Genomic DNA, 26,916 nt, shown 5'->3' with positions numbered 1-26,916 from the left:
AGCTCAGCTGGTGTGCAATTGTATATAATTATAAGGTGTACCTTTTCACTATCTTATGATACAAACTCATTATTTGCCTTCACATATTTCTGATAAATTAGTTGTAAATTGTCCGTGATTGACACTACTCTGGCAATGTCACTTACAAACCTATTTCAAATAGGCCAGTGGGATTCGGTTAGCAGAATCAAGGCAAAATGCCACAGTTAGCTGGTATAGGAAGTGGAAAAAGTTACATCGGAGCAAATTTTTTCTGAGGATCGGATTAAGGCACAATGTTGAGGTAGAGCATCAGGAGATTTAATCTGCACCTGGCTGTGCTGTACTAGGTGCCCAAATTGGAAGAGTGTTCTTTTCTCCAGCAGTTTGATGAGCAAAAATTTCATCAGAAAGTATTAAAAAAAAGTGCAAATTGAATGGAAGAGAGAAAGTCTAAGTATCACAATGGCTGATGGCGTATGCTTCTGCATCAGGTCAAAATCAAATCCCTTCATGCTAATCCATCCCACTATTTATCTACAAATATTTTTTCCTGGCCAATTGTCAGTGACGTCGATTTTTATTTCCTCCTTTTGCGCCATCAATGGTATTCCCCATTATTACCAGCTGCTTTTGCAGTGCAAATACTATTAGAGATATGCATATCACTGTGATGCTGCCTGCCATATTCCAAACAGAGAATCTGAGTACAACTGCAATTTTGTACAGTGTCCCTTGCACCAAAACAGCAAATATAAATAAGTGTTTTAAAAAAAAGTTTATTGTATTCGACAGTACTTTCACAATAAAAATAAATATACAGTACTTTTTTGTCCAACTGTAGCAATACTATATAGAAAACACTTTGTGTTCTCAATGATTTAGTAAACATTTAAAACACCAAAACATAATGATTTTTTTATATCTATAAAACAAGAGTTCTTAAATGTCATTTTAAAATACACATTCTACAATAGGATTCATATATGAAAGTGCAATTAAAAAGTCTCACTACCATAGCACCAACTGATGGATGTATAAGACAATAGCCATGTCCTGGAAATCTTGCCTTCTAGATTGGCACCAAGAATATATAGTGCTCATCACCAATCACTAATGTAGTTCAGCACAATATATGCTTTAAAAATCACTAGCCAATTTACACTTTAAAAAAACACTAGTATGATACACATGTACATTTTGTATAACACATTCAATGTGTTGAATAGTTGGCAGCAAATGACACAAGTACAACTGTGAAAATCACGTTGGCTATTATTTCAAAAAACTGGGCTAAGTATTTTTCCATTAAAATACATAATTTTTTTTAAAATGAAAGGCAAACCACTGTTCACAGCTTGTAGAAAAACCACAAGCCACAAGTGGAGACAACTTTCCCTTACATGTGTTGTAAAAGATATTTCTTTATATCATTCTATGTAAAATGTGCTGAGACACTTGGAACATTCAAAACATAGGAAAAGATGTTTAACCATAAAACTGTAGTGTTCTATCCAAAAGGAAAAAGGCAAGGGGGAAAGAGCAGAAAACACTGATCCACACTATACTTAGGTATTACATGACCGTGACAAACACTTCTGCCCTGTACCAAGGCTAATCCCATCACACCGTGGCCAGCAATAATAGTGTGAAGAAGATGGCTTGTTTGCCGATCCCAACATCAGCAATGTGCATTTGTAAAGTACAATCTGCACCATATGGCCAACATAGCATGTACTATATATAGTTAAAAAATGCAACTGCTACATGCTTTTATAACAGGATACGCAGCACAGTAAGAACATAATGAACAATGAAAATCAGTGTTTAAAAAAAACACCCATGAATCCAATCTATAAAAGTCAACTTCAACAGACTCGAAATCTCTGTAAATAGATAGAAACCCAGTGAAATTCAATGTTCACATCTGACCTGAGCTGCTCCTTCAGAACCTTTTCTATTCTTCATTCTTCAACTTCTTTATTCTTCATATACAGTATTGTTAACAAAAGGTTTTTGCAAATGGGAGTGTTTCTGTAAAAATCACACATTTTTTGTTACAATTTACATTCTTTTTACCCAATTACTTATACATAACTTGACTGTTAAATGAATTTGGGCTGTTTAACTTGTCTGATTTTGATTCATAGAGGTACACCTTCTCTTCAAAGGAGAGCTTTTACACTTTCGGTAAATAGTGAAACAAAGTATTGTTATACTTAGGAGTACACAGGAAATTCGAGTCAAGTATTGTAAACTACAGGCTCAACATCATGAACAAGGTGACATGTAAAAGCCCGATCCAGTCAGATTTTAGCATGATTTATATGGACTTACATCTATAACGTGCCTGGGTTGTGTACAGTGTATCTGAGATCAATCTCGACAAGAGCCACAAACTCACACCTGCATGGCTGAAATCGAGCCAAGTTTCAGGCAAACACAAATAAAAGCTAAAGATTTGTCGTCAGCTTTCTCTTTTCTCCTCCTCTGACGAAGCTGCCAGCTCCTTACTAGGGGACAGTTCCCAGATGCTGGTCTCCCTTTGGTACCTCACCCAAATGGTTATTTTCTGTGTGTAAGCGTTGACAATGAACGTTGGCAGGCTACTCAATCGCAGAGCAAATCATAGCTGAACTCGATCCTCTCCTCACCCCATGTCTATGCACGTGCTTCCAGCAGGGATTACTAGGTAGCAATCAGGAGCAGGAACCCAGGCTGATTTTCCCCTCCTTAACCCTGGGTACTGTAGCCATTTGTACTGGTGCTACTGTCACCCCAACTGAAATCAGCTAACACAGCACAGGCCAGGGATTGAATCTGGGACTTCATGATCTGTGTGGATCAGCTGTTCACTAGCAGAGCCCTCGGGAGAGGTGACAAGCTCATGTTTAAAGGCTAAGAAACCTCTGATTCAGAAATAAACAAAATTACTTTTCAATCATTAGTGTATGTTTAGAATTTCTTCTATAACAACAAAAAAAGAATGAGAATTCCAACACTGTCACCTCAGTAGCAGGTCTCACTTGCTCACAGCGGTACCACAGAATACAACCAGCATTTTAAGACAACGCCACATTATAGTTTTGCCAACCATTTGTAATCTGCCTCACTCAGCTCTTAAAGTTTAGGCTTTGCCTACAAATAATAAAGATTTACAATTCTCACATAGCTGAATGTCTCAAGGGCTATTATACCTTTTTCCAGAAAGGCAGGTGTCCAGTCAAGCCTGACTTACCTTCTGTAAACATCCTTCAGAATTTGTTGAAATATATCACCAACAGGAATAACATTTATAAACTATGCCATCTAAAATTATTGTGGTTGTTAAACTTGTGGTCATTATCAACAATCATCTTCATTGGGCTTAAAGGATTTAAGATTTGAGAAAGCAACTGCTAAAAATATTATCCTACCCCCCCTCCAATTCACATTGGTCATTTTTGTGGTAGATATCACAGTGCATCAAATCACCACCGGATATGGTGCTTAATCTGCAGATTAATAATATTAATAATAATAACCATAAACACAATTGATTTAAAAAAAACTTCAAAAAAACTCCCAAAAATGGAGCTGCCTGGAAATGAGCTGAGAGCTCCCTGCCATTTTATACACATTACACTAACAACAAAAAGTGCCTTCTCCAGCTTTAGGTGTAGCCAGGCATCAAGGTAGTTTCAGCCCTTATCAGACTAGCACCGGGAGGGGGACCAGCAGACATTTCCCATCTCTGCAGTCAGTCTTGCCTTGCTACATGTATTTCTTTCCTCTCCCCCACTACAACACACTCTGACTGAACCATGACAAAGGAGGAAAACAGAAACCTACTCAGTATAGTAGAAGTTACAGTCAGCATGCAAGAGTAGACCAGACCTACTCACTCTCCACTCTCCCTTCCCTGCAAACAGAAAGTGTTTAGCTTCTGTTTGTTGGTTCCTCCCTGATCAAGATCAGGTGCTCACCATATAAGAAAATGGGGCTTAAACTGGGCTAAGATTTGTCTCTTACCATTTTCAGGATTCTCTTAATTCAAGATGTCTTAATCTAATCTAGCAAGTTATTTATTCAATCAAAATATGCAAACTCCTTTTGCCACATGTTGAGATTCAGTTGTCTTAACAGGGTATACCACTACAGGACGTGTTCCAAATGCATTTAAAAATCATCAATGTAATAAATAGAATATTGCGCTATGGACGCCATGCTCTTTCCAAAGACTATGATTCAAAAACCCATGTTCAAGGCTGATGACACTTTCACATGGACAAAAGAACTGTAGTGCATCAGCACTGATGATCTTTGACACTTAAAATTTAGAGTATGATATGTCACTGTAACCCGCATTTAAAAAAACCCCACTTGAGGTTAAAGTTCCATGGTATAATGTTGTAGTTCAAGCACCATGGCCATGATTTGAGCATGGTGGCGGGAACTCAGCAGGTGGGCAAATAGTCGCATGGGAAACCCGGAAAAAATTTTAGCGCGTCAGTTTGAGAGATCGCAACTGAATTGAAGGCACTTAATTTGACTTCCGGGTTCCATGTCTCCAAGCCACACAGCGGGCGTACTGCGCACCCGCATGTTGTGTGTGAACTGGAATGTTTAAAAGGCCAATGCAAAAATGGATTTTGAAGGAGAAAGGAGGAGCATCGAAAACGGAGCAGCACAGAGCCAAGGTAGCATCCCGGTTCAGCGACGCATCTCTGGAGATTCTACGGATTGGCATGAGAAGTAGGATGGAAGTCCTCCACCCAGCTGACAGGAGGAAGCGACCTGCTGCTGCCACTAAAGTCGTGGCTGGAAGTGGCAGAGGAGTTCAGCAGCACGGTGCCCTGTTCCTGGGTTCAATGCAGGATGAGTGCAGCTCCAACAACACTCAAGAAGCTCGACACCATCCAGGCCAAAGCTGCCCGCTTGATTGGCACTCCCTCCACCACCAGTGCACCGTGGCTGCAGTGTGTACCATCCACAGGATGCACTGCAGCAACTCGCCGAGGCTTCTTTGACAGCACCTCGCAAACCCACGACCTCTACCACCTAGAAGGACAAGGGCAGCAGGCACAATGGGAACAACAGCACCTGCACGTTCCCCTCCAAGTCATACACCATCCCGACTTGAAAATATATCGCCGTTCCTTCATCGTCACTGGGTCAAAATCCTGGAACTCCCTACCTCACAGCATTGTGGGAGAACAGTCACCACACGGACTGCAGCGGTTCAAGAAGGCACCTCATCACCACCTTCTCAAGGGCAATTAGGGATGGGCAATAAATGCTGGCCTTGCCAGCGACGCCCACATCCCATGAATGTATAAAAAAAAGTGGTTTAATGACCTAATCAGGTCAGGAAAAATGAGTACATTTGCTGATTTACCCACATCCTGTGAAAATCCACCCCCCCCTTCTCTCTCCCTCTGTGTTGGCAAGGCTATTCCATCAAAATCAGTCCTCACACCCAATTAAGTTTCATCATCAACTTACCTTCACTTTCTATGCAATTCCTCACCTCCCCATTTGTGCACCCATCACTGCCACTCACCCCACTCCTCATGCAATGTGCTGCATCTGTCTGATACTCACCCTCTGATGCATCTGTTTCATTGTCAGCCTCACCCAAAGCAATGCATCCACTGGGTGAACATGTCACCCTCACTCACTCACATGTCTGTTCTTTCTCCCCTTGTAGAAGAGAGCGCAAAATGCACGCGACAGGAGTAGGACTGGAGGGGGTCCACCATCCATCCTGGTGCTGACGAGGAAGCGTTAGATCTGAGCCATGCGGTTAAATGCCTGGCCGTCGGAGATGGCGAGACTGGCAACCCGCAAACAGCTGGTGACAGAACTTTAATATTTTTCACACGCATCATGAATTGATGTCATCAATGATTACACACCTCAGGATGCTCATTGCAACATCACTTCTGCGATGATTCTTAATATTGCTGTATGTTCTCCTCCAGGGCCTTCAAGGAGTACTGAAGAGGCACACGATATGGACAAGGGTAATTCCTCAGAGGAGGCTCCATGCCTCTGAGGGTGCACCGTCACATCTTAGCGAGCCATGCACCAGCGCAGATACTCACCTCTCAGTGGGTCCTTTAGAGAGTTAATTGGGTTGTCATCTGGTGAGTCAACACACACAAGTGAGCACGAGCAGGCACTGTTGGCAGGGGCAGCTGTTGAGAGTCCTCGTCGGTGGGCGCACTCCTCAGCTGGACACAGATGCTGAACCCCGGGGGCCGTCCTTGAAAAGGAGAATAGAGGTACAGATGCACCTTTGCAATGTACTGGAAGACGTGCCACACTCACTTTCCACAACAGCGGAGGATGGAGGAGTCCACCTTCAGCATTAGTGGAATGGTGGCGCAGGTGAGTGCGGGAATGTCTGCGATGGAGGGAAGGCTAGCCTCCATGAGCTTCAAGCACGGCTCACAAATGAGTCCATTCAGGCCCTAACAACGGCCGTACGGACTCAGGGTGACCAACATTCTGCCGCCTTAAACAGGCAGGCAGATACATTAGCAGTGGCTTTACAAGGCATCACACATGTCCTCCAAACTGTTGTCCAGCAAGTGGTAAGAGTGATGTGGCCCTGGCGTAGGAGAAGGATGATGGTAAAAGGGGACAGGGAAGTGGGGACTCCACTCAAAGCACTCCCATGTCTCACCCGTTGACCCCTCCCTCAACCAGTACCCGCAATGCTGCCTCCTCTCCAGGTGGCCGAGTCTGCCCCTGCACAGGTGCAGGTGGAGCAGTCTTTGGCTGGGCCCTCACGGGATCCAAAACCCAGAGGGCGTAGGCGTAGAGCATCTCAGCAGTCAGGGCAGGGACCTGAGCAACCTGCCACTACCTCTGCTGAAGCCACGAGGGATGCACAAGGGTGTCTGACTAAGTGTCATGTTTTTCATTTCTTTGTTTTTTTTATATTCACAATAAATGTCATACTTGTCACCACCACTGCCGCGTCTTGTCCATTCTCGAGTCCCTTTCGTGAAAGCGCCCTTGCATGTCCCTCATCATGAATGGCAAGACTTGATGCCACCCATTGGGTGTGTTTACAATGGATTTATGGTTGTAGGACTGTTTTGTGCAAACGGAGGGGGGGGGGGGGGGGGGAAGGGGTTGGTGTTGGTGGTTGTTCCAGGTGGTCTAAGTACTTGACTATCTTCACTTTGCAGGTCTCCTTATGAGAACTTATCAAATATGAGTGACTCCCTCGCATCACGAGCAGCCAGGTGTGCCGCTGCTCTGCCAATGGTTTGTCCATCGTCCTCCTCCTCGCCTTCTTCAATATTGATGGCAGATGCGGATGCTTCATGAGCGCATGGGTCCTCATCCACCTGTAACCCTCTCTGTTTGGCGTTGTTGTGCAGGACGCAACACACGACTATTATTCTGCACACCCTCGCCAGTGAGAACTGAAGGGATCTCCCAGATCGATCCAGGCACCCGAAGCGCATCTTGAGCATTCCAATGGCTTGTTCAACGACAGGCCTGGTGGTAACGTGACTGTCGTTGTACTGCTGCTGTGCCTTGCCAGTGGGGTGTCTCAGAAGTGTCTTGTCGCCAAGGAGTCAGCCCTTAAATCTGTTTTGTGCGTGGAAGGCGGCCGGGATGTTGGATTCGGGCAAAATGAAGGAATCATGGCAGCTGCCAGGAATTTGGCGCACACCTGCAGAAACCTCTTCCTGTGGTCGCAAACCAGCTGCACATCGATGGAGTGATATCCTTTTTGGTCCTGGCTCATGTGCAGCTCCTCGGATTGCTACGTCTGTGTAATCAATTACGCCCTGCACCCGTGGGAAGCCAGCCAGTGAGTGGAAATCCACTCAAATCAAAAGCAAAATACTGCGGATGCTGGAAATCTGAAATAAAAACACAAAATGCTGGAGAAGCTCAGCAAGTGAGGCAGCATCTGTGGAGAAAGAAACAGAGTTAACGTTTCAGGTCGTAGATCTTTCTTCAAAACTGGAAGATGTTAAAGTTTTTGAGCAAGTAGGGAGCCAGGGGAAGTGGGGGGGGGAGGGAGGGAAAGAACAAAAGGGAAGGTCTGTGATAGGGTAGAGGACAAAAGTGATTAAATGACAAAAGGGACGATGATGGTGCAAGGCAAGGATGGTGGTAAAAGGACAGGTTAAGAAACAAAAGATTGATCAGCAGTAGCTGTAAATGGCAGCAGCAGAACCATTACCAGCACCCGCTGACCGAAAAAATGGGAGCAGTGGTTATGATCTGAAGTTTTTGAAATCAATGTTGAGTCCGGAAGGTTGTAAAGTGCCTAATCAAAAGATGAGGTGCTGTTCCTCGAGCTTACATTGAGCTTCATTGGAACAGTGCAAGAGGCCGAGGACAGAGAGGTCAGAGTAGGAGTGGGAAGGGGAATTAAAATGGCAAGCGACCGGCAGGTCAGGGTCACGCTTGCGGACAGAGCGGAGGTGTTCAGCAAAGCGATCACCAAGTCTGCGTTTGGTCTCCTCAATGTAAAGGAGACCACATTGTGTGCAGCGAATACAGTATACTAAATTGAAAGAAGTACAACTAAACCATGGTTTCACCTGGAAGGAGTGTTTGGGGCCCTGGACGGTGGGAAGGGAGGAGGTGAAGGTGCAGGTGTTGCATCTCCTGCCGTGGGGAGGAGAGCAGGTGTTGGGGGTGACGGAAGAGTGGACCAGGGTATCGCAGAGGGTGCGGTCCCTTTGGAATGCTGAAAGGGGAGGGAAGGGGAAGATGTGTTTGGTGGTGGGATCGCGCTGAAGGTGGCAGAAATGACAGACGATGATACGTTGAACGTGGAGGCTGGTGGGGTGGAAGGTGAGGACAAGGACGACCCTATCATGGTTCTGGGAGGGAAGAGAAGGGATGAGGACAGAAGTGCGGGAAATAGGACAGACACGGTCGAGGGCCTTGTCAACTACAGTTGAGGGGAATCCTCGGTTGGAGGAAAAAGGAAGACATATCGGAAGCATTGATGCAGAAGGTGGTATCATCAGAACAGATGCGATGGAGACGGAGGAAGTGGGAGAATGGAATAGAGTCCTTACAGGAAGCGGGGTGGGAGGAAGTGTGATCAAGGTAGCTGTGGGAGTCGGTGAGTTTATAATAGATATTGGTTGACAGCCTATCCCCAGAAATGGAGATAGAGAAGTCAAGGAAGGGAAGAGTCAGAGATGGACCATGTGAAGGCGAGGGAAGGGTGGAAATTGGAAGCAAAGTTGATGAAATTTTCCAGTTCGGGGCAAGAGCAGGAAACGGCACTGACAGAGTCATCAATGTACTGGAAAAAGAGGTGAGGAAGGGGGCCTGAGTAGGACTGGAACAAGGAATGTATCCCACAAAAAGGCAGGCATAGCTGGAACCCATACGGGTTCCCATAGTGACACCTTTTATTTGGAGGAAGTGAGTGGAGACAAAGGAGAAGTTGTTCAACGTTGTTCAGCCAGGCAGAGGAGAGTGGTGATGGATGGGGGCTGGTTGGGCACAGGTTGGGCCTCTGTTCAAGGAAGAAGCGGAGGGCCCGCAGGCCGTCCTGGTGGGGGATGGAGGTGTAGAGGGACAGGACATCCATGGTGAAAAGAAGACGGTTAGGGCCGGGGAACTGGAAACCGTTAAAGTGGCGGAGGGCAACTGTAGAGTCGCGGATGTAGGTTGGAAGAGACTGGACAAGGAAAGAAAAAAGATAGGAGGAAATAAGTTCTGTGGGGCAAGAACAGGCTGAAACGATGGGTCTCCAAGGGCAGTCCTGTTTGTGGATCTTGCGAAGGAGGTAGAAGCGGGCTACGCGGGGTTGGGGACTATGAGGTTGGACACCCACTGCCCTCTTGGTCTGGCTAATGTTGTCGATAAGGAAGTTGAAGTAGTCGGATACCCCGGCAAACAAACCTGTCATATACACTTATGTGCGGACGATTGAGGGCCCTGGTGATGTCGTCGGTGGCGCCCTGGAAGGAGCCGGAGACGAAGAAATTGAGGGCAGTGGTGACTTTAACTGCAACGGACAACGCGTGGCTACCAGGACCAGCCGGGAGCAGTTCTGCATGTCTGTGACCACCTCATGACTCAATCTGAGCCTTCATAGGCACTGCTCCTCAGAGGGGTCCAGGAAGCTCAGCCTCTGTCTGTAGACCCTCTCACGAGGGTAGTGCCTCCTGTGACCTCAGCCTCTCCGTTGATCCCCTCTCTGCTCTTCTGCAGATCATTGTGGCGCACCTCTGTCTTGTGCACCTGCAACTCCCAGAACTGCACGCCGTGCCTGCCGCGGATGGTGACGTTCCTCCTCATCAGATCTGCTGCTGAATAAATCCATTGCATCGCCCCATCCTGATGGTGTCAGTTTGAGGGGGTCCAAAATGTAGGTAAATATGTCTGAACAAAGAAATCTCAGTCTAAACGCAAGGAGCACCCAGCCAAAGGTTTGTATGAGAGAACTGATTGCCCTGCTGCAAAAACTCACCTTTTCTTCACGTGTCAATCACTGGTTTAAAGGTCCAAATGGGTGCCGGCTGCAACTCGCCTCAGTTTCCATGGCGTGTTTCAGAGGCCACAGGAGACACGTTCAGAAACAGTTAAAATGGCTTGTGTAACTCAATATACAAAAATTTAACATCCTTAAGTAGTTTAAATGGCTGAATTGGCTCTTTAAATATCGTTGACTTCCGGGTTTCAGAAGCATGCGCACACCTAGCTGTGTCTGAGTCAAACCCGGAAGTCGGCGGGTTGGAGCCGGGACACGGTCCCGCTCCCAAAAGCCATAATTTTCAATGCCCACCCGGCCCCCAACCCATCCGTTCTTGCGGGTTAAAATTTACCCCGATGACTTGATAATGCCCACTGTGCACCAGAAACTTCATCTCCGAGTAAAACAAAAACATCTCAACTCAACAAATTACCAAAATAAGGTGTGCATGTGTATGAAGGAGGATATGTGCACATATAGAACAACATAGGCTGGAGTGTGTTTAAATGTTACAGCACATCTTAATGTTGATAAACCACTCATGACTTCCCTCACAGGGCAATGAATTTCCTCTGATAATGATATTTGCAAAAAAAGTTGTGCAAGTACAAAATAAGACTTCCTAGCACATTTCCACTAAACTTGAGAGGAGGAAATTAACCCCCCAAGGGTTATAACACCATCATAATCCATTGGCATGTTATTGTCTTGTAGTACACTCCAGTCCATGCATTAATCTACTGCAGTGAACTAGGACTTTCATGGCATTGTACTATAGTGAAAGCCAACTATTTCTCAGGATGACACTGTGATTAAAGCAATGTGCAATTACTATCAGGTTTTATTCCCTAGTGAAAACTATCATCTTCTACTGGCCAGTTATACTACTCATTTTGCATCGAGGAAAGAGGTTTTGGCTTGGTATTAATGCAAACTGTGTAGCATTAATGCAATGGCAAGTTGCCCAAACTGAATTCAGGCAAGCAGTGCAAGGAGGGAGTCTCATTTCATTTTGTCTACTCACAGGCTGCAGTATGCCTACAAACTTAAATCAGTGATAACCAATGTGGCATCATGAGTTATCAATTGTATTAAATTGTTTTGGAAAAATATTCACCTTTACTTCATGAGTGTATCCAGAGACAGGCACGGTTTCTGCCGAATGCAATTTCCTGAAAGTTATAAAACAAAGATTTTATGTTAGATCCGTCCTGACTGCCAGAACATTTTGCTTAACAACTTGTGAAAAAAAATCCTGAAAGGTCACTTTGTGAAAACATGTACCAGAGACACTTGGATTTTACTGCCTGACTCATGAAAACTAAAATAAAATGACTTGTGATTTATAGTTTAGAATAGGCTATCAATGACATCAAAACTACAGTTAAGAAAAGCTGCAGACCACACTCTCAATGACACTATTACTTGCTAAATTAGTGCTCAGCTTCTGTCAACACTATATGCTGTTTACATGTAGAAGTTTTGTGCACTCTTTAATCAATGTTTATGGAATCTTAGTTGAACAAATGCTTTAGAGAAAGGAGGGAAGAAAACTGTGGGAAAAATTGCATACAGAAAAAAACAACTTGACAACTTGCATAAAACTTTTGGGACTGCACTAATAATTTAAAGTCCAGGCCTGGTTTCCCAACTAATATTCAAGGAAAAAAGAAAAGGAGTAATGTTGATGCAGTGTTAATGCACTGCAGTGCAACCAATCCATTGTACCAGTACACAGGTATAACATGTCGCCCACCTGCAGCTCCCCAGAGCCTAGCCACCTAACCTGGTGTAGTGTAGCGAGCAAAATATGGCGTTGCAATAACTCTTTTGAAAGGATCGTGATAACCTGATCATGCAGTGAGGTTATGTAAAGCTCTGAGCTCTCATATGTGATCACGCAGGAAGCCCATGTTCTATCTTAGGGCCACCGGAGATAAACAAGCTGAAGGCCTTGGGCTCCCTCATCTAACTGGTCCAAATTGGAATCATGATGTGGAGGTTTACAAATTGGAATCAACAGAGATGACTATTCTCTGGAACACTGAGCTAATATAAACTTGAGGGTAAAGTTCACAGGATGCAGAATACGAGTTAATGGTCCACAGCTAGGGAATAAAAGGCGAGACACTGTAACACGAAGTCAGGAATTCGAGGGCTGATCAGCCTACTACTGAGCTCAGTGATTGTAATGCGAGGTCTTCCACAACCTTCGCATCGTTGTGCATGTTGCAAGTGGCATTTCCTCCAATAAACTTACAAGTGTTGACTCTGGCATCTTCGACTCTCATTCTTGGTACATAAAGACAAAGGGCGTTAAATTGGGCCATGTAGCAACCGTTGTTTTGGCGCTACATGGCCTCTCCGACATCCAAGATGGTGTCTTGGATGCGCAATCACATTTCCTGCGTGACGTGTGCCAGACGCCATCTTGGAGAGGAGTTAGCGCAGGCACAAATAACGAACGCTGGAATCATGTAAAGTAGGGAGAAAATGGCTTCAATCTGTGTGCAACGCTGATTTAAAGACTGCCTGGAGGACCCCCCACCGGCTCTCTTTACAGGGACCATGCAGGATTTACAGGTTAGTGGCTGGATTATTGTCTCTGGCTGCCGAGACATTTGTAACTGTTTTTGGAGGTCTCTTAGACTTCAATACTAGGACGCGGGGACATAGCCTAACATTTCGAGCCAGGACGTGCAGGAGTGAAGTTAGGAATTGCTTCTACACGCAAAGGGTGGGAGTAGTTTGGAACACTCTTCTGCAAATGGCAGTTCATGCTAGCTTACTTGTGAATGTTAAATCTGAGATTTATAGATTTCTGTGAACCAAGGGTATTAAGGGATATGGGGCTAAGATGGGTATATGGAGTTAGGTCACAGGTCCACCATGATCTCACTGAATGGTGGAACAGGCTCGAGGGGCTAAATGCCATTGCCACTTGATATGCGCCACCATCTCCTGCAAGAAAGCGGGACGTGTGTCTGAGTGATGTGCCTGTCATGGTTGAATAGTTGCCAGTGTGTGTGGCCTGTGAGTTGTGGGTGGGAGGCTTGAAACAGTGGTAATGTGTAAGGGCAAGAGGAAGCATCTGATTGGAAGAGTTGAGTACTGATGGAAAGAGTTTATTGGTATGTAGGTGATGGGGGGTGTAGTGCATGGTGCAGTTGGTAGGAGACACCACTTGACAGTTGACCTCACTCACCTTGACCACTCATGTCAAAGTACTGAACTTCTTCCTGCACTGCATCCATGTTCATGATGCTGTGCGCCTGGCAGTGACTTTGTCCCCCGCTGCCTCCCACTGTCTTTTGAGTATATGTCTGGAGGACCTCTTGCACCACCTCCCCCCCGCCTCCTCCCTGCGGATATAGGATGTCCCTCCTTCTGTCCAAATCTTGCACCCAAGGTCTCTAGTGCATCAGCAGAGAACCTTGGTGCATGCACTCTCGCAGGCCTGGTACCAACTCAGACCGGCAGATTGGTGAGGTCTGGCGTGCAGATTGGAGGATGTGGGATTTAATAGTGCGCAACCTTTATTCAATGTTTTAATTTAACTCATCAGTGTGTAAACATAGGGATGGGATCTGCATCTGTGTTTTACGTGTGCGTTGTCTGATCTCTGTTCAGACTCCATGCAGGCAGCAGACTGTTATTTTCAGCAAATAACAGGTACAAGCTACCTTTAAGAGAGTTTGAAGAAACATCCTCCCTTTAAGAGATGGAGCTCCCTCTGGTGGTGGAAAATGCAAATTGTATTCATTCCACATGCAAGGCCTGGAAAGGAACGTCGATTGCAGGTAAGTGCTCCGGTGGGTCCAAAGTTACGTCTTGCCTGCCCAGGGTCCATCAGGGAGTTAGCGCATCGCGCTAACACTGCCCAGAATGGACCCTTATCCAATTTTCCCCCAAAGACTACAGGCTTTGTCGATCCTAACAATACCTTCATGGGGTGCTCACAGAGGATAAAGGAATGGGAGGTCGTGTAGTGGCTGAAACGTAACCCTATGATTTACAGTCACACTGTCCCCTTTTACAGGATATGTGGAAGTAAAAAAAAAAGTACATTTACTAAACAATTCAAACATAAATTGCATTAGTGCAGGAATTTCAAAATTTGGTTCATGTTCTAATTGGGTACGGTAGCATAGTGGGTTATGTTACTGGACTACTGATCCAGAGGCCTGAACTAATAATCCAGAGAACATGAGGAACGAGTTAAAATCCCAGCATGGTGATCTGAGAATTTGAATTCAGTTTAAATATTTTTTTAAAAAAGCTGATGTCAGTAAAAATGACCATGAACCTGTTGGATTGTTGTAAAAGCCCAACTGGTGCAGTAATGTCCTTTAGGAAAGAAAACCTGTCCTCTTTACCCGGTCTGGCCTATATGTGACTCCAGACCCACACCAATGTGGTTGACTCTTTACTGTCCTCTGATGTGGTCAGCACCACTTTTCAGTGGTTGAAGAAAGCAGCCCATCAGTACCTTAACAGGTCAACTACGGATGGATAATAAACACTGGCTTTGCCATAAACAGCCACGCCCTGAGAATGAATGATAAAGGAGAGAACTGATTGTCAACATATCTAGATAACTTACCATTATCCATTATTTGAATGTGGAACTGAAAGAGCATTGGAACCATTTTTAAACTTTCCAGTTGTGCATCCAATGATGCTCCGTAGGCTTTCAAGTTTGCAAGGTCGGTTTCCAACTTTATCTTCCGATTCTGAGAAAGAAAACATTTGTAACGTTTTAATTGATGAATCTGATAAATCATGGAACAACCACAGTTCACAGTCACTATTCAGACACAAAGCTAGAACCCCGTCTGGATAATTAAGAACAAAATAAGTTACATAAAATAGTTTGACTGCATTTAAGATGCAATGTAAACATTTGGTAAAATCTATATTTTAAGTACAAAGATATCAGATACAGTGACAAGGCAACATGTAAATTTAATGACTCCGAAGCAGAATTAACAGTTTACTGTTGCAGAGTTTTAATCTCTTTAACCACTATTTAGCTGTACAAAATCAGCTTGAAAATAGTGGTTTCTCACTGCCTCCTCACCAAAGACAAAATCAGGAATTGTACATTGGAATATCAAACATCCAGCACAACTGCACAGCCATAAATTTTTGTGCATTTTTAAAAAGTACATGCATTTGAAAGAACCACTGAATGAGTCCTTCAGGAATTAAAAAATATACAGCCTGAACATTAAAGGAACAATATAAATTACCTTCAATCCTTCCAACTGTTTGTTTAAATTTTCCTGCTCATCTTGTGCATGCTCCAAAGATTTTGCAAGTTCACCAAGTTCAAACTCTCTTACTAGGAATCAAACAAAACAAACAGTGACTTTCTTTTTGGATGTTATCCCATGTCTTACCCATGCCTAGACTCCCACCTCTGCTGCTGATTAGGACTCCTGTAATGATTGCCAATACTTTTCCAAAGATCATGGAAAAACATGGGTTAATTAACGATAGCCAACACGAATTTGTTAAAGGCAAGTTATGTCTGACAAACTCGATGAGTTCTTCGATGAAATAACAGAGAAGGTTCATAGAATCACACAACACAGGAGGCCACCATTCGGCCCATTATGCCTGTGCCGGCTCTTTGAAAGAGCTATCCAATTACTCCCCCTGCTCTTTCCCAATTTGCCCTGCAAATGTTGATGAAGGTAGTGCAGCTGGTGTTGAGGACTGATAAAGTATCACATAACAGACTTGTTAGCAAAATTGAAACCCATGGGATTAAAGGGACAATGGCAGCGTGAGTACAAAATTAGCTAAGAGACAAAAAGCAGAGTTGTGGTGAACGGTCATTTTTCATACTGGAGGGAGGCATACAGTGGTGTCCCCTGGGGTGGGTGGGTGGGTATTAGGACCACTGCTCTTTTTTTTTATTGATGACCTGGACTTGGGTACAGGGGACAAAATTTCTAAGTAGGTGGATGACACAAAACTTGGAAATGTAGTAAACAGTCAGGAGGATAGTATCAGCCCTCAAGAGGACAGACACGTGGCAGATGAAATTTAATGCAGAGAAGTGTGAAATGATGGGAGGAAGAATGAGGACAGACAATATAAACTAAATGGTACAATTTAAAGGGGGTGCAGGAACAGAGAGGATTCACATGGAGGTTCACATATACAAATATTTGAAGGTGGCAGAACAAGTTGATAAGGCTGTTAAAAAAGCTATGGGATAAGAACATAAGAAATAGGAGCAGAAGTAGGCCATACAGCCCCTCGAGCCTACTTTGCCATTCAATCAGATCATGGCTGATCTTCAACCTCAACTCCACTTTCCTGCCCGATCCCCATATCCCTTGATTCCCCTAGAGTCCAAAAACCTATCTACCTCAGCCTTGAATATACTCAATGACTCAGCATCCATATCCTCAGATCCATGGCTCTATATATAGAGACAGAGTACAAAAGCAAGGAAGTTTATGGTAAACCTTTATAAATTACTCATTAGGCCTCAGCTTAGAGTATTGTCAACACTCTAGGATTGTGCCCCTTAGGGCAGAGAAGGTTAACGGGAGATTTAATACAGGCTTTCAAAATTATGAGGGGTTTTGATAGAGTAAATAAGGAGAAACTATTTCCACTGATGGGTGGGTCAATAACCAGAGGACACAGATATGGGATAATTGGCAAAAGAACTAATGGGGAGATGGAGAGAATTTTTTTTATGCAGAGAGTTGTAATGACCTGGAATGCACTGCCTGAAAGAATGGTGGAAGCAGATTCAATAGTAACTTTCAAAAGGGAATTGGATATACCTTTGAAAAGGATAAATTTGCAGGGCTTTGGGGAAAGAGAGCAGGAGTGGGACTAATTAGATTTTATGCTACAGCATTAATGCGCATACAGGTGGCCCCACCCTCACCTCACCTCCTCCCCCCACCTCCTATCACCCACTGTGAAATTTAGCCAATTACCATACCAGCCGAATTAATGCCAACTATGGGCAGTTTAATGTGGTTGATGCACCTACAAGGACTTCAGTCAAGACTATCAAAACTCATATTAGGGATGGGCAGACCCTTTCAGCAGAGGGAGGATATTCATATCTAGATTCATACCAGATTCAAGAGGTGCCAACCAGTCCTCCTTTAATAGGAGTTTAAAATAATAGATGCTAAGAAAATCAGTTGATCTTAACTACAAATTTGAAAAAAACACATAAAATAAAAATTGTACTTACATTTTACCTGCTTGAAAATATATTCCTCCAGGAGACTCAGATTCAGTGATGTATAATTATGCTTTGAGGTCAGGCCACATAACTGGGACAGCTCTGCAGTGTCGGCATCATCTGCTGAGTCCTCATCACCCTGCTGCTGCTCTTGCTGCTGTTTAGAGAGCTCAGCTGCCTCTTTCTCAAAGTCTCCTGTTTGAATTCAAAGTCACAATTGTTACACCTGTGCGTGGTGAAGGATTGGTGGGGGGGGGTCCATGTAATATGTCTGCCTAATCAAATTAAGATGGTCACTACATGATTTTGATGTTTGACCATTCTGCTAATACGGCATTAATGTCTTAAACACTTTGCAAAAACACTAAAGTTGTAGCGTAACTCTGGAGTTGGAGCTAAACAAGAATCCAGAGATATGTGGCACGAGACCCTTTGAAGGAGGCAGTCTCAACTTGCTTGGGCTTGACACATATGGTGTACACATCAAGTGTGGTATTGAAGGGAAGTTGAAGAGAATTTGAAAAGTGCTCAGGGGATCCTTGTACTACCAGGGGACTTTTGAAACCCCTCATACCGAGTTAATTTGAGTGTTTGGATGCTCTCTAAACATTTAGATTTTAATGCTTGATAGGAGAACTGCCAGACAGTATAAATATGGTACTGCCTCACTTGAACCAATACTGCAGCTACCACTGTCCGATCTGTCAGTGCAGCAGAAATGCAGCATCGCAATCAAAATGGAGTCTGGTGCAAGTCATAAACCTGAAAAGTGTTATTTTTAAAAATCTTACTCCGTCCTAACAAGGGTAGGCAAAGGAGGGGGAGATAGGAGGATTAGATCAACAAGCTATTATTGCTTTGTCTGGATACATTTTCTGTGCATGGATAGCACTGCATGTACAATCTGGAACAAGTAATAATACTGTAGTGTTTGTATACAAATAGATTTGTATGTTACCAATGGCAATTCAACAGTGCTCTTGAACCACAGCTACCATATTAATGTTCTGCTAGCCCCAAACAAAAATCGGATATTACTGTCTTTGTGACACTTCCTACAAATGAGCGTCACAAACTCTCCAAATCTTATTCTTTTCAGCTTTGTTTCATATTTCTCCAGGTGCTTTTCAGATCTCCCACTTCTTTTACACCCAGCTGCTGTCCCCACCCCCAACATTATCTCTTTGAGTTCCTTCTTTCTCCTTTGAAACCAAAGTACACTGATCTCCACAGTAGTGTGGATTACTAACAGCACTGAAATAATATTTCAGCTGATCAGAAAGCTCCCTGCAGCAATGCAGAGCCTGTCAGAAAATGTTAAAACTGAAGCCCTGTTACAAGAACAGCCTGGCTTGTTTCCAAGATACAAGATCTCACTTGTGTCCTAACGTGAGAATGGAAACACCCAAGAAAAAAATGTTTGAAGATCCTGGTGTTTCAGTGGGTAAAGGCACTACGTGGTGAGTTATTCAATCATAACAGATAAGGAAGGATCCAGGTATGATCCCTAGTTTAGACTCAATTAGCTAATCTCATTTGGGCTACACAACTGACCTCAAGAATCCTTGGCTGTGAGAAGGGGTTGAGAAGAGGGAGGAAATAAGTCAGGGCTCCCACTCGTGATTACTACTGAAGTGTCCACATGGACATTGGGTGATGACAGGATCACACTTGGCTGTGGTGCCATCCATGTTACCCCTCATGGGCAAATATCCTATGCAGTTCACATGTGAAAAATGACCACTTGGATGGTACTGGAGAGCACTGTTGCCAGTTCTTATGCCACGTTTCACTAATTTGGTTAGTGCTGTCACGAAAGTGAAAGCTGGTCTGGGGACGGTAGGGCCCTTTTGCAGTACTTAAGTATATTCTGATAAGGAATGCAATGGACAGTTAACCTTCCACCTTCCTCACCATGGATAGCTTGGTTTGTAGGGTGGGGGGGTGGGGAGGAAGAAAGAGAACACTTGTACAATATACTGCATGGTTCCTATGACTGTTCCCTTTACCACATTCACTGAAGGAAGACGTGCTGCATCTCAGAAGAGATGTAATTACATCACAACTTACAGGTAGTAGTTTTTAAAAAAAAAATACCACAGTTTTATGTTCTTAATATGACTGCCACAAAACAGCTTAACACCGGAGAAAACATAAAAAACCTCAGATTGTAAGTGGTTTCATTCTTAATTTTTCACTGCACATCTATAAAGTTCATCCAGGAAATAATGCAGCAATGTTTCAGGTTCAACAGAAGGTACAGCTTTATGGGCACATCTGTAGTGTACTCAATTTTTTTTTTCTTTGCAACTGATTTTTTGCTACTGCAAATATTGCATGCATAAACTTAATAAGTGCAACTAGCAAGGGAAAAATAAAAATAATAGAACCATTTTGAATGGGAAGCAGAATAGAAAGGTTAGAAGCTTAGAGACTTCGATAATTTGGGGCATAGAGGATATCCTCTGCAGTCGCAACTGAGAGTCCAAGGGGGTGTGCATTGCCAGGGTAAGGGATATTTCAAAGCGGCTGGAATGGAACTTGGAAGGGAAGGGAGAAGAACCAGTTGTCGTGGTCCAAGTCACAATCAATGACATGGAAAAGAACAGGGAGGAGGTCCTGCTAAGGGAGTATCAGGAGCTAGTAGCTAAATTAAAAAGCAGGACCTCAAGGTGGTAATCTCCAGATTACGATCCCAGCTACGCGTTAATAGGCACAAACAGATCAGCACAGTGAATGCATAGCTGAAAGAGTGTTAGGAGAAGGAGGGGTTTCAATTCATGGGACACTGGCACCAGTACTGGGACGAGAGCTGTACCGCTGGGACGGGCTGCTCCTGAACCTGAACCAAGGTCCTAGTGGAAAGGACAAATAAGACTGTAGAAAGGACTTTAAACTAGTAAAGGGGGAAGCAGTAGCAAGAAAGGACGTAACTAACAATGAGATAGAAACAGAATCCACATACATTGAGATAAAGGATAGGAAGGGATCAGTCACACTATTACTGGTATACTCTCACCCTTAAATAGTGGAAAGGAAGTGAAGGGAGAAACATGTAGCCAAATCTATGAAATTAGTAAGGAAAACAATCGTAATCATGGGGGATTTCAACTATTCCCAAATAAACTGGCAAGGAGAGGGGATGAAAGGGGAGAAGGGGATGGAATTGTTTACGTACTGGGTCAGAAAGGAGTCTTATACAGTGCACAAGACTCCTTTCTGACCCAATATGTAAAAAACCCCAATAAAGGAGGAAGTACTGCTGGTAATGAATAATGCAGATAAGAGAAGTAAGTGTGGGAGAACATCTGAAGAGTAGTGATCACAATATAATAAGATTTAAGATAATAATTGAGAGAGATAATGATTGAGAGATATATAGATAGTACAAAGACCAAAGTAATAGACTGGAATAAAGCCTACTATGAGGGAATGAGGATAAAGTTCAGGAGGTAAACGGGAGAAAAATATTGACAAACAGGTAGAATAACAGTCAGCCATATTTAAAGGAGAGATCGATAGAGTTCAAGAGAAATATATTCCACTAAAACACAAGAACAAACTAGCCAAGAATGAGGCGCCATAGGTAAAGAGGTGAGGATAAAATTGAATCTAAAGAAAAAGGCATACCCAAAGTACATAAACAATAAAGGAGGATGACAAAAGGGAATATGATGAGCTTATGAAAGAGATTATGAAGACAATTAGGACGGCAAAGAGGAAATATGAAATGAAAATATCAAAGAATATAAATAGCAATAGCGAAGTATTCTACAGGCACAAAACAACAAAAGGAGAATTAATATAGGGATAGGGCCACTAAGGGATGAGCAAGATAAACTCACAGATGATACTGAAGAGGCTAACAAAAAGGAAATGACAACAGTAGAAGATGTCAAGAATCATAAAACAATTAAGACAGAAAGAAAGGAGATACTAGACAAACTAAGAATCATATAGCACAGGAGGCCATTGGGCCCATCATGCCTGTGCCAGCTCTTTGAAAGATCTATCCAATTAGTCCCACTCCCTTGCTCTTTCCCCAAAGCCCCGTAAAGTGTCCCATTTGAAAGTTACTATTGAATCAGCTTCCACCATCCTTTCAGGTAGTGCATGCCAGATCATAACAACTCGCTGCGTAAAAAATTCTCATGTCCCCCTCCTAGATCTTTTGCCAATTATCTTTAATCTGTGTCCTCTGGTTACCAACCCTCCTGCCAGTGAAAACAGTTTCTCCCTATCTACATCATCAAAACCCTTCATAATTTTGAACAACAGTATCAAATCTCCCCTAATGTTCTCTGCTCTAAGGAGAACTATCCCAGCTTCTCTAGTCTCTCCACATAACTGAAGTCCCTCATCCCTGAAACTATTCTAGTAAATCTCCTCTGCACCCTCTCCAAGGCCTTGATATCCTTCCTAAAGTGTGGTGCCCAGAATTGAACACAATACTCTAGCTGAGGCCTGACCAGTGATTTAAAAAAGTTTACTATAACTTCCTTGCTTTTGTACTCTATGCCTCTATTGATAAAGTCAAGAGTCCCATGTGCTTTTTTAAAAGCCTTATCAACTTGTCCTGCCGCCTTCAAAGATTTGTGTACACACCCCCCAGGTCTTTCTGTTCCTGCACCTGAGTTAAAATTATACTATTTAGTTTATATTGCTTCTCCTCATTTTTCCTCCCAAAGTGTATCGCTTCACACTTCTCTGCATTAAATTTCATCTGCCATGTGACTGCCCATTTCACCAGCCTATCTATGTCCTCCTGAAGTCTGCTACTACCCTCTTCACTGATTACTATGTTTCCAAGATGTGTGTCATCTGCAAACCTTGAAATTATGCCCCCTATCCCCAAGTCCAGATCATTAATATATATCAAAAAGAGCAGTGGTCTTAATACTGACCCCTGGGGGACACCACTGCATACTTCTCTCAAGTCTGATAAACAACTGTTCACTACTACTCTTTGCTTCATGTGTCTTAGCTAATATCGTATCCACGCTGCCACTGCCCCTTTAATCCCACAGGCTTCAATTTTTCTAACACGTCTATTACGTGGTACTTTATCAAATGCCTTCTCAAATCGACATACACATCAACTGCACAACCTTCATCAACCCTCTCTGTTTCGTTGAAGAGCTCAATCACGTTTGTCAGACTCGATTTGCCTTTAACAAAGCCATGTTGACTGTCATTTATTAGCTCTTGTTTTTCCAAGTGACGATTCATTTTGTCCTGGATTGTGGAGTCTAGAGGGTCAATTTTCAGATGGCCGAGCGGGTGCGCTCGTGGCGGGGGGCTCCTAAAATTGGGGATTCCCGGAGCCCGGCTCCACTTCCGGGTTCCCCAATGACGCGAATCGGTGTGCACGCAGCCCCCGCATGCGGGACTCCCACCAGCAATCAAAGCCAGCGGGATCCCACTTAAGATCATTATCTAGGTACTTGAGGTCGTTGACAGACCTCATTAGTTGGAGATTTTAGGAGGAGCGTGTTTCCCATGCTGGGGGGAAACACTCCCTGTTTAAACAGACGTGTTGCAGCCAGCAGCCAGTGGCAGCGGCAAAGGTCCATTTAATAGGTGCGGGGTAAACCCTCATTCATTGCAGCAGGGCACTCTGTCACCTCAGACAAAGTTTTGCCTGCCACACCGTTGTCTCCGCACTCCAAATTATTACACCATACCCTAAACTCTGCTGTCCAAACACATGTGTCTACTTTGTGGACCCCCTCACACTCACACGTCAGGATGGCGGGGGGGGGGGGTCCATTTCTGCATTCATCACTCCATTGGAGGACGAGCAACATCACCAGCCTCGCCAGGCATGCCGTCCACCTCCGCCATGTGGAGCTACACAACACAGTGCTGTGCAACAGGCACCTGCACAAAGTAGTTGTGCAACTATACATACACCCACTGTAGGGTGACCCAATGGGTGGCATCAAGGGTGTTCATGAAGAACCTCATGAAAGGGCATTATTGCACAAGCCAGTCAAGAATGGCCAAGACGTGGCAGTAGTGATGACAATATAATATGTAATGTGAGTTGGTCAGAAATTAAATATAAGTAAAAACTATGACAAACCCTCAAACACCCTTGTGCATCCCCTTCATGCTCACGACACGTTTGCCTTACGCTTCCGACTACACGTACGTGATGCATGCCCTGTGGCTGCAGCACAGGTAGTGGCAGGTGGGGTGAGGCTGACCGTGAAAGAGATGCATGAGAGGGTGAGAGAATGAGACAGAGCCATGAGATTGTATGAGGATTGGGTTGAGTGGTAGTGGTGGGGTGAGTACTGGGGAGGTGAGTAAGTGCAGGTAAGATGAGGATGAGCTTTGAGTGGGTGTGAGGAGTGATGTGATAGAGTAGTGTTGGCAGTGCAGAAGGAGATGTGGGGTGGGGGCGGTGATGTGGCAGACGGAGTGTAGTGGAATGAGTAAGTGCACTCACTTCGGCTGACCTGGTTAGGTCATTGAAGCGCCTCCTGCACTGTATGCAGGTGCGTGATATGTGGGTGGTGCTGGTGACCTCCTCTGCCACCTCGAGCCAGGCCTTTGTGGTGGCAGAAGCAGGCCACTTCCTCCCGTCTGCCGGGGAGAAGATCTCCCTCCTCCTCCTCCCCCTCACTCCATCCAGTAGGACCTGGAGTGAGGCATCATTAAATCTGGGAGCAGCCTTCCCCCTGGGCTGCTCCATGCTGTAATTTTGGCTCCTTTCTGCAGCATCAGTAAGTGGAAGACTGCCCCTTTAAATAGGGCTCCTCCAGCTGACAGCCTATGGTGCGGGTGTGCAGTCCGCCCACTGCGTAGCTTTCCAACGCGAAACCCGGAAGCCAAAGTAAGTGGTTTCAATTTACTTACGGTCGCGTGCGGAACCCACTGATTTTATTGGGCGGGTTACCCACGCGCCCAGTCAACCCCCCGCTGCCAACCCGCCTCCCTCCTAATATCGGGCCCTAGAAGCTTCTCCACCGCTAATGTTAGGCTGACTGGCCTGTAATTACCTGGTTTATCTCTCTCCCCTTTTTTGAACAGCGGTGTAACATTTGCACACGTCCAGTCCTCTGACACCACTCCCATATCCAAGGAGGATTGAAAGATTGTGGCCAAAGCCTCTGCTATTTCCACCCTTACTTCCCTCAGCAGCATTCCATCTGGACCAGGTGTCTTTTCTACTTTGAGCACGGTCAGCTGTTTAAGTACCTTCCCTATCTATTTCTATCCTATCCAATTTCTCTACCCTCTCCATCTTTACTGTGACAATGGCAGCATCCTCTTCTTTAGTAAAGACAGATGCAAAATACTCATTTAGTACCTCAGCCATGCCCTCTGCCTCCACAGGAAAGTTATCCTGTTGGTCTCTAATCAGCCCCACACTTCCTTGAGGATAACTTTAGGATAAAACCCCAGGTCCAGATGGATTGCACACATAGATACTCAATGAAACTAAGGAGGAGATAGCAGAGGCACGAGCATCCATAAAAAAAATTCAATTGGAAAGGGAATAGTGCCTGAGGACTGGCAAACAGCAAATGTAATTCCTATCTTCAAAAAGGGAGATAGAACTAATTCAGGGAACTACAGACCAGTTAGCTTAACAACAGTGGTAGGAAAGATACTATAATCTTTGCTAAAAGATTAATAATACAACTTGCGACGAAGAATATAATTAAAAATAGCATGGATTTCTAAAAGAAAGGTCAAGTTTAACCAATCTTATTGATTTCTTTGAAGAAAAAATAAATTATAGACAAAGTCAATGCAGCGGATGTTGTAAACATGGACTTTCAGAAGATGGCTACAAAACAGACAGTCGGAGTTAAGGCAAGTTTCTCAGACTGGCAGAAACTGCGAAGTAGTGTCCCAGAGATCCTTGCTGGGACCACTGTTGTTTACAATATACATAAATGATTTGGACTCAGGAATTGGGGGGGTTCGGTGATGAAATTTTCAAATGTTACCAATTTGGGGGTTTAACTAATAATGTCGAAGCCTGCAACAAAATTGCAGGAAGACATGAACAGGCTTGCAGAGTTGGCAGATAAAAGGTGAATTAAATTTAATATGGCAACGTGTGAGGTGGTTCATTTTGGTAGGAAGAATAAGGAGGTCACTTATTTCTTGGAAGATAAGAAATTAAATGGGGTAAGAGGAGCAGAGATTTGGGAATTCAGATACCTAAATTGTAAGAGTAGCAATGCAAATAGATAAGGCCATAAAGAGTGAAAACTACTAGTAGAAGTTCATTTCTAGAGGAATAGAATACAAAAGTAGGGAGGTCATCTTAAATTTATATGGAACCTTGGGAATACTGTGTGCAGTTCTGATCTCCATAATGCAAAAAGGATATTGAAGAACTGGAAAAAGTGCAGAAAAGATTTACAAGGAATTGAGAGGATGGAACTATCAGGAAAGACTGAGCAGGCAGGGCCTGCTAAGAGAGACCTGAGAAGAGGTTGTTAAAATTATGAAGGGGGTTGATAGGGTGGACATGGAGAAACTGATTCTACTTGTGGGCGAGTCCAGAACAAGGGGGCATAAATATAGCCGACCAAGAATTTAGGAGGAATTTGTTCACAGAGTGGGGAGAATGTGGAAGGTGCTGCTGGATAGCACGGTTGAGGCAGATAGCACGGTTGAGGCAGATAGCACGGTTGAGGCAGATAGCACGGTTGAGGCAGATAGCACGGACACATTTGTGGGGAGGCTTGATACATACATGAGGGAAAATGGAAGAGAGGGATATGGGACAGGGTAGGAAGAGGTAATCAGAGTGACAAGAGGCTGGCAGCTCATAGCGATGTATCAGGATTGCATGTGGTTCCTTACTATAGAGTATTTCAAATGAAACTGTAATGAATACAATTACTGGTATAAAATGAGTATCTGAGAACAAGATTGAATTCCATAGCCAAATTCAATATTTTGACAATCAATTCAGATGTATTTTGTAATGGTGAATCTGATGCACAGAAGTAATTTTGGCTAATAGAGTATGCTATTCCCCTTTAATACGCAATGAAGTAAAACTTAACGTCAATGCAGATCAAATCAGAGGATAAAACAACACTTTCAGTCTCTATCAAGTGACATGATCATATTGTCCACTATAACACCCACTATCAGCAAAACATAATCTCAACAAAAAAATGGAATACAATTGACCCTATCAATTCCAAATGCACACTCTATAAAGAGCACCACAACACATCTCAAAGTTCAAAAGATTTAAAATGGTTCACGTAGTCCTTTT

At 43.9% G+C, this 26,916-nt stretch overlaps 1 protein-coding gene across 2 annotated transcripts in view; it reads right to left on the bottom strand.

The window, feature by feature from the left end:
- Window positions 1-742: 742 nt before the first annotated feature.
- Window positions 743-26,916, bottom strand: part of LOC137303458 (high mobility group protein 20A-like) — a 58,354-nt gene continuing 32,180 nt past the window's right edge. For both annotated transcript variants that reach the window (XM_067972316.1, XM_067972317.1), the window contains exons 9-13: window positions 17,670-17,855; window positions 15,688-15,779; window positions 15,039-15,168; window positions 11,553-11,607; window positions 743-2,013 (exon numbers count right to left, since the gene is read on the bottom strand). In XM_067972316.1, the coding sequence (XP_067828417.1) occupies window positions 11,555-11,607; window positions 15,039-15,168; window positions 15,688-15,779; window positions 17,670-17,855 (461 nt within the window). In that variant the 3' untranslated portion in view covers window positions 743-2,013; window positions 11,553-11,554. The remainder of the gene's footprint in view (window positions 2,014-11,552; window positions 11,608-15,038; window positions 15,169-15,687; window positions 15,780-17,669; window positions 17,856-26,916) is intronic.

The sequence above is a fragment of the Heptranchias perlo genome, chromosome 1 (assembly GCF_035084215.1).
Source record: "Heptranchias perlo isolate sHepPer1 chromosome 1, sHepPer1.hap1, whole genome shotgun sequence".
NCBI lineage: Eukaryota > Metazoa > Chordata > Chondrichthyes > Hexanchiformes > Hexanchidae > Heptranchias > Heptranchias perlo.
The sequence above is the reverse complement of the archived record's forward strand: the minus strand, read 5'-3'. Positions and strand labels throughout refer to the sequence as shown.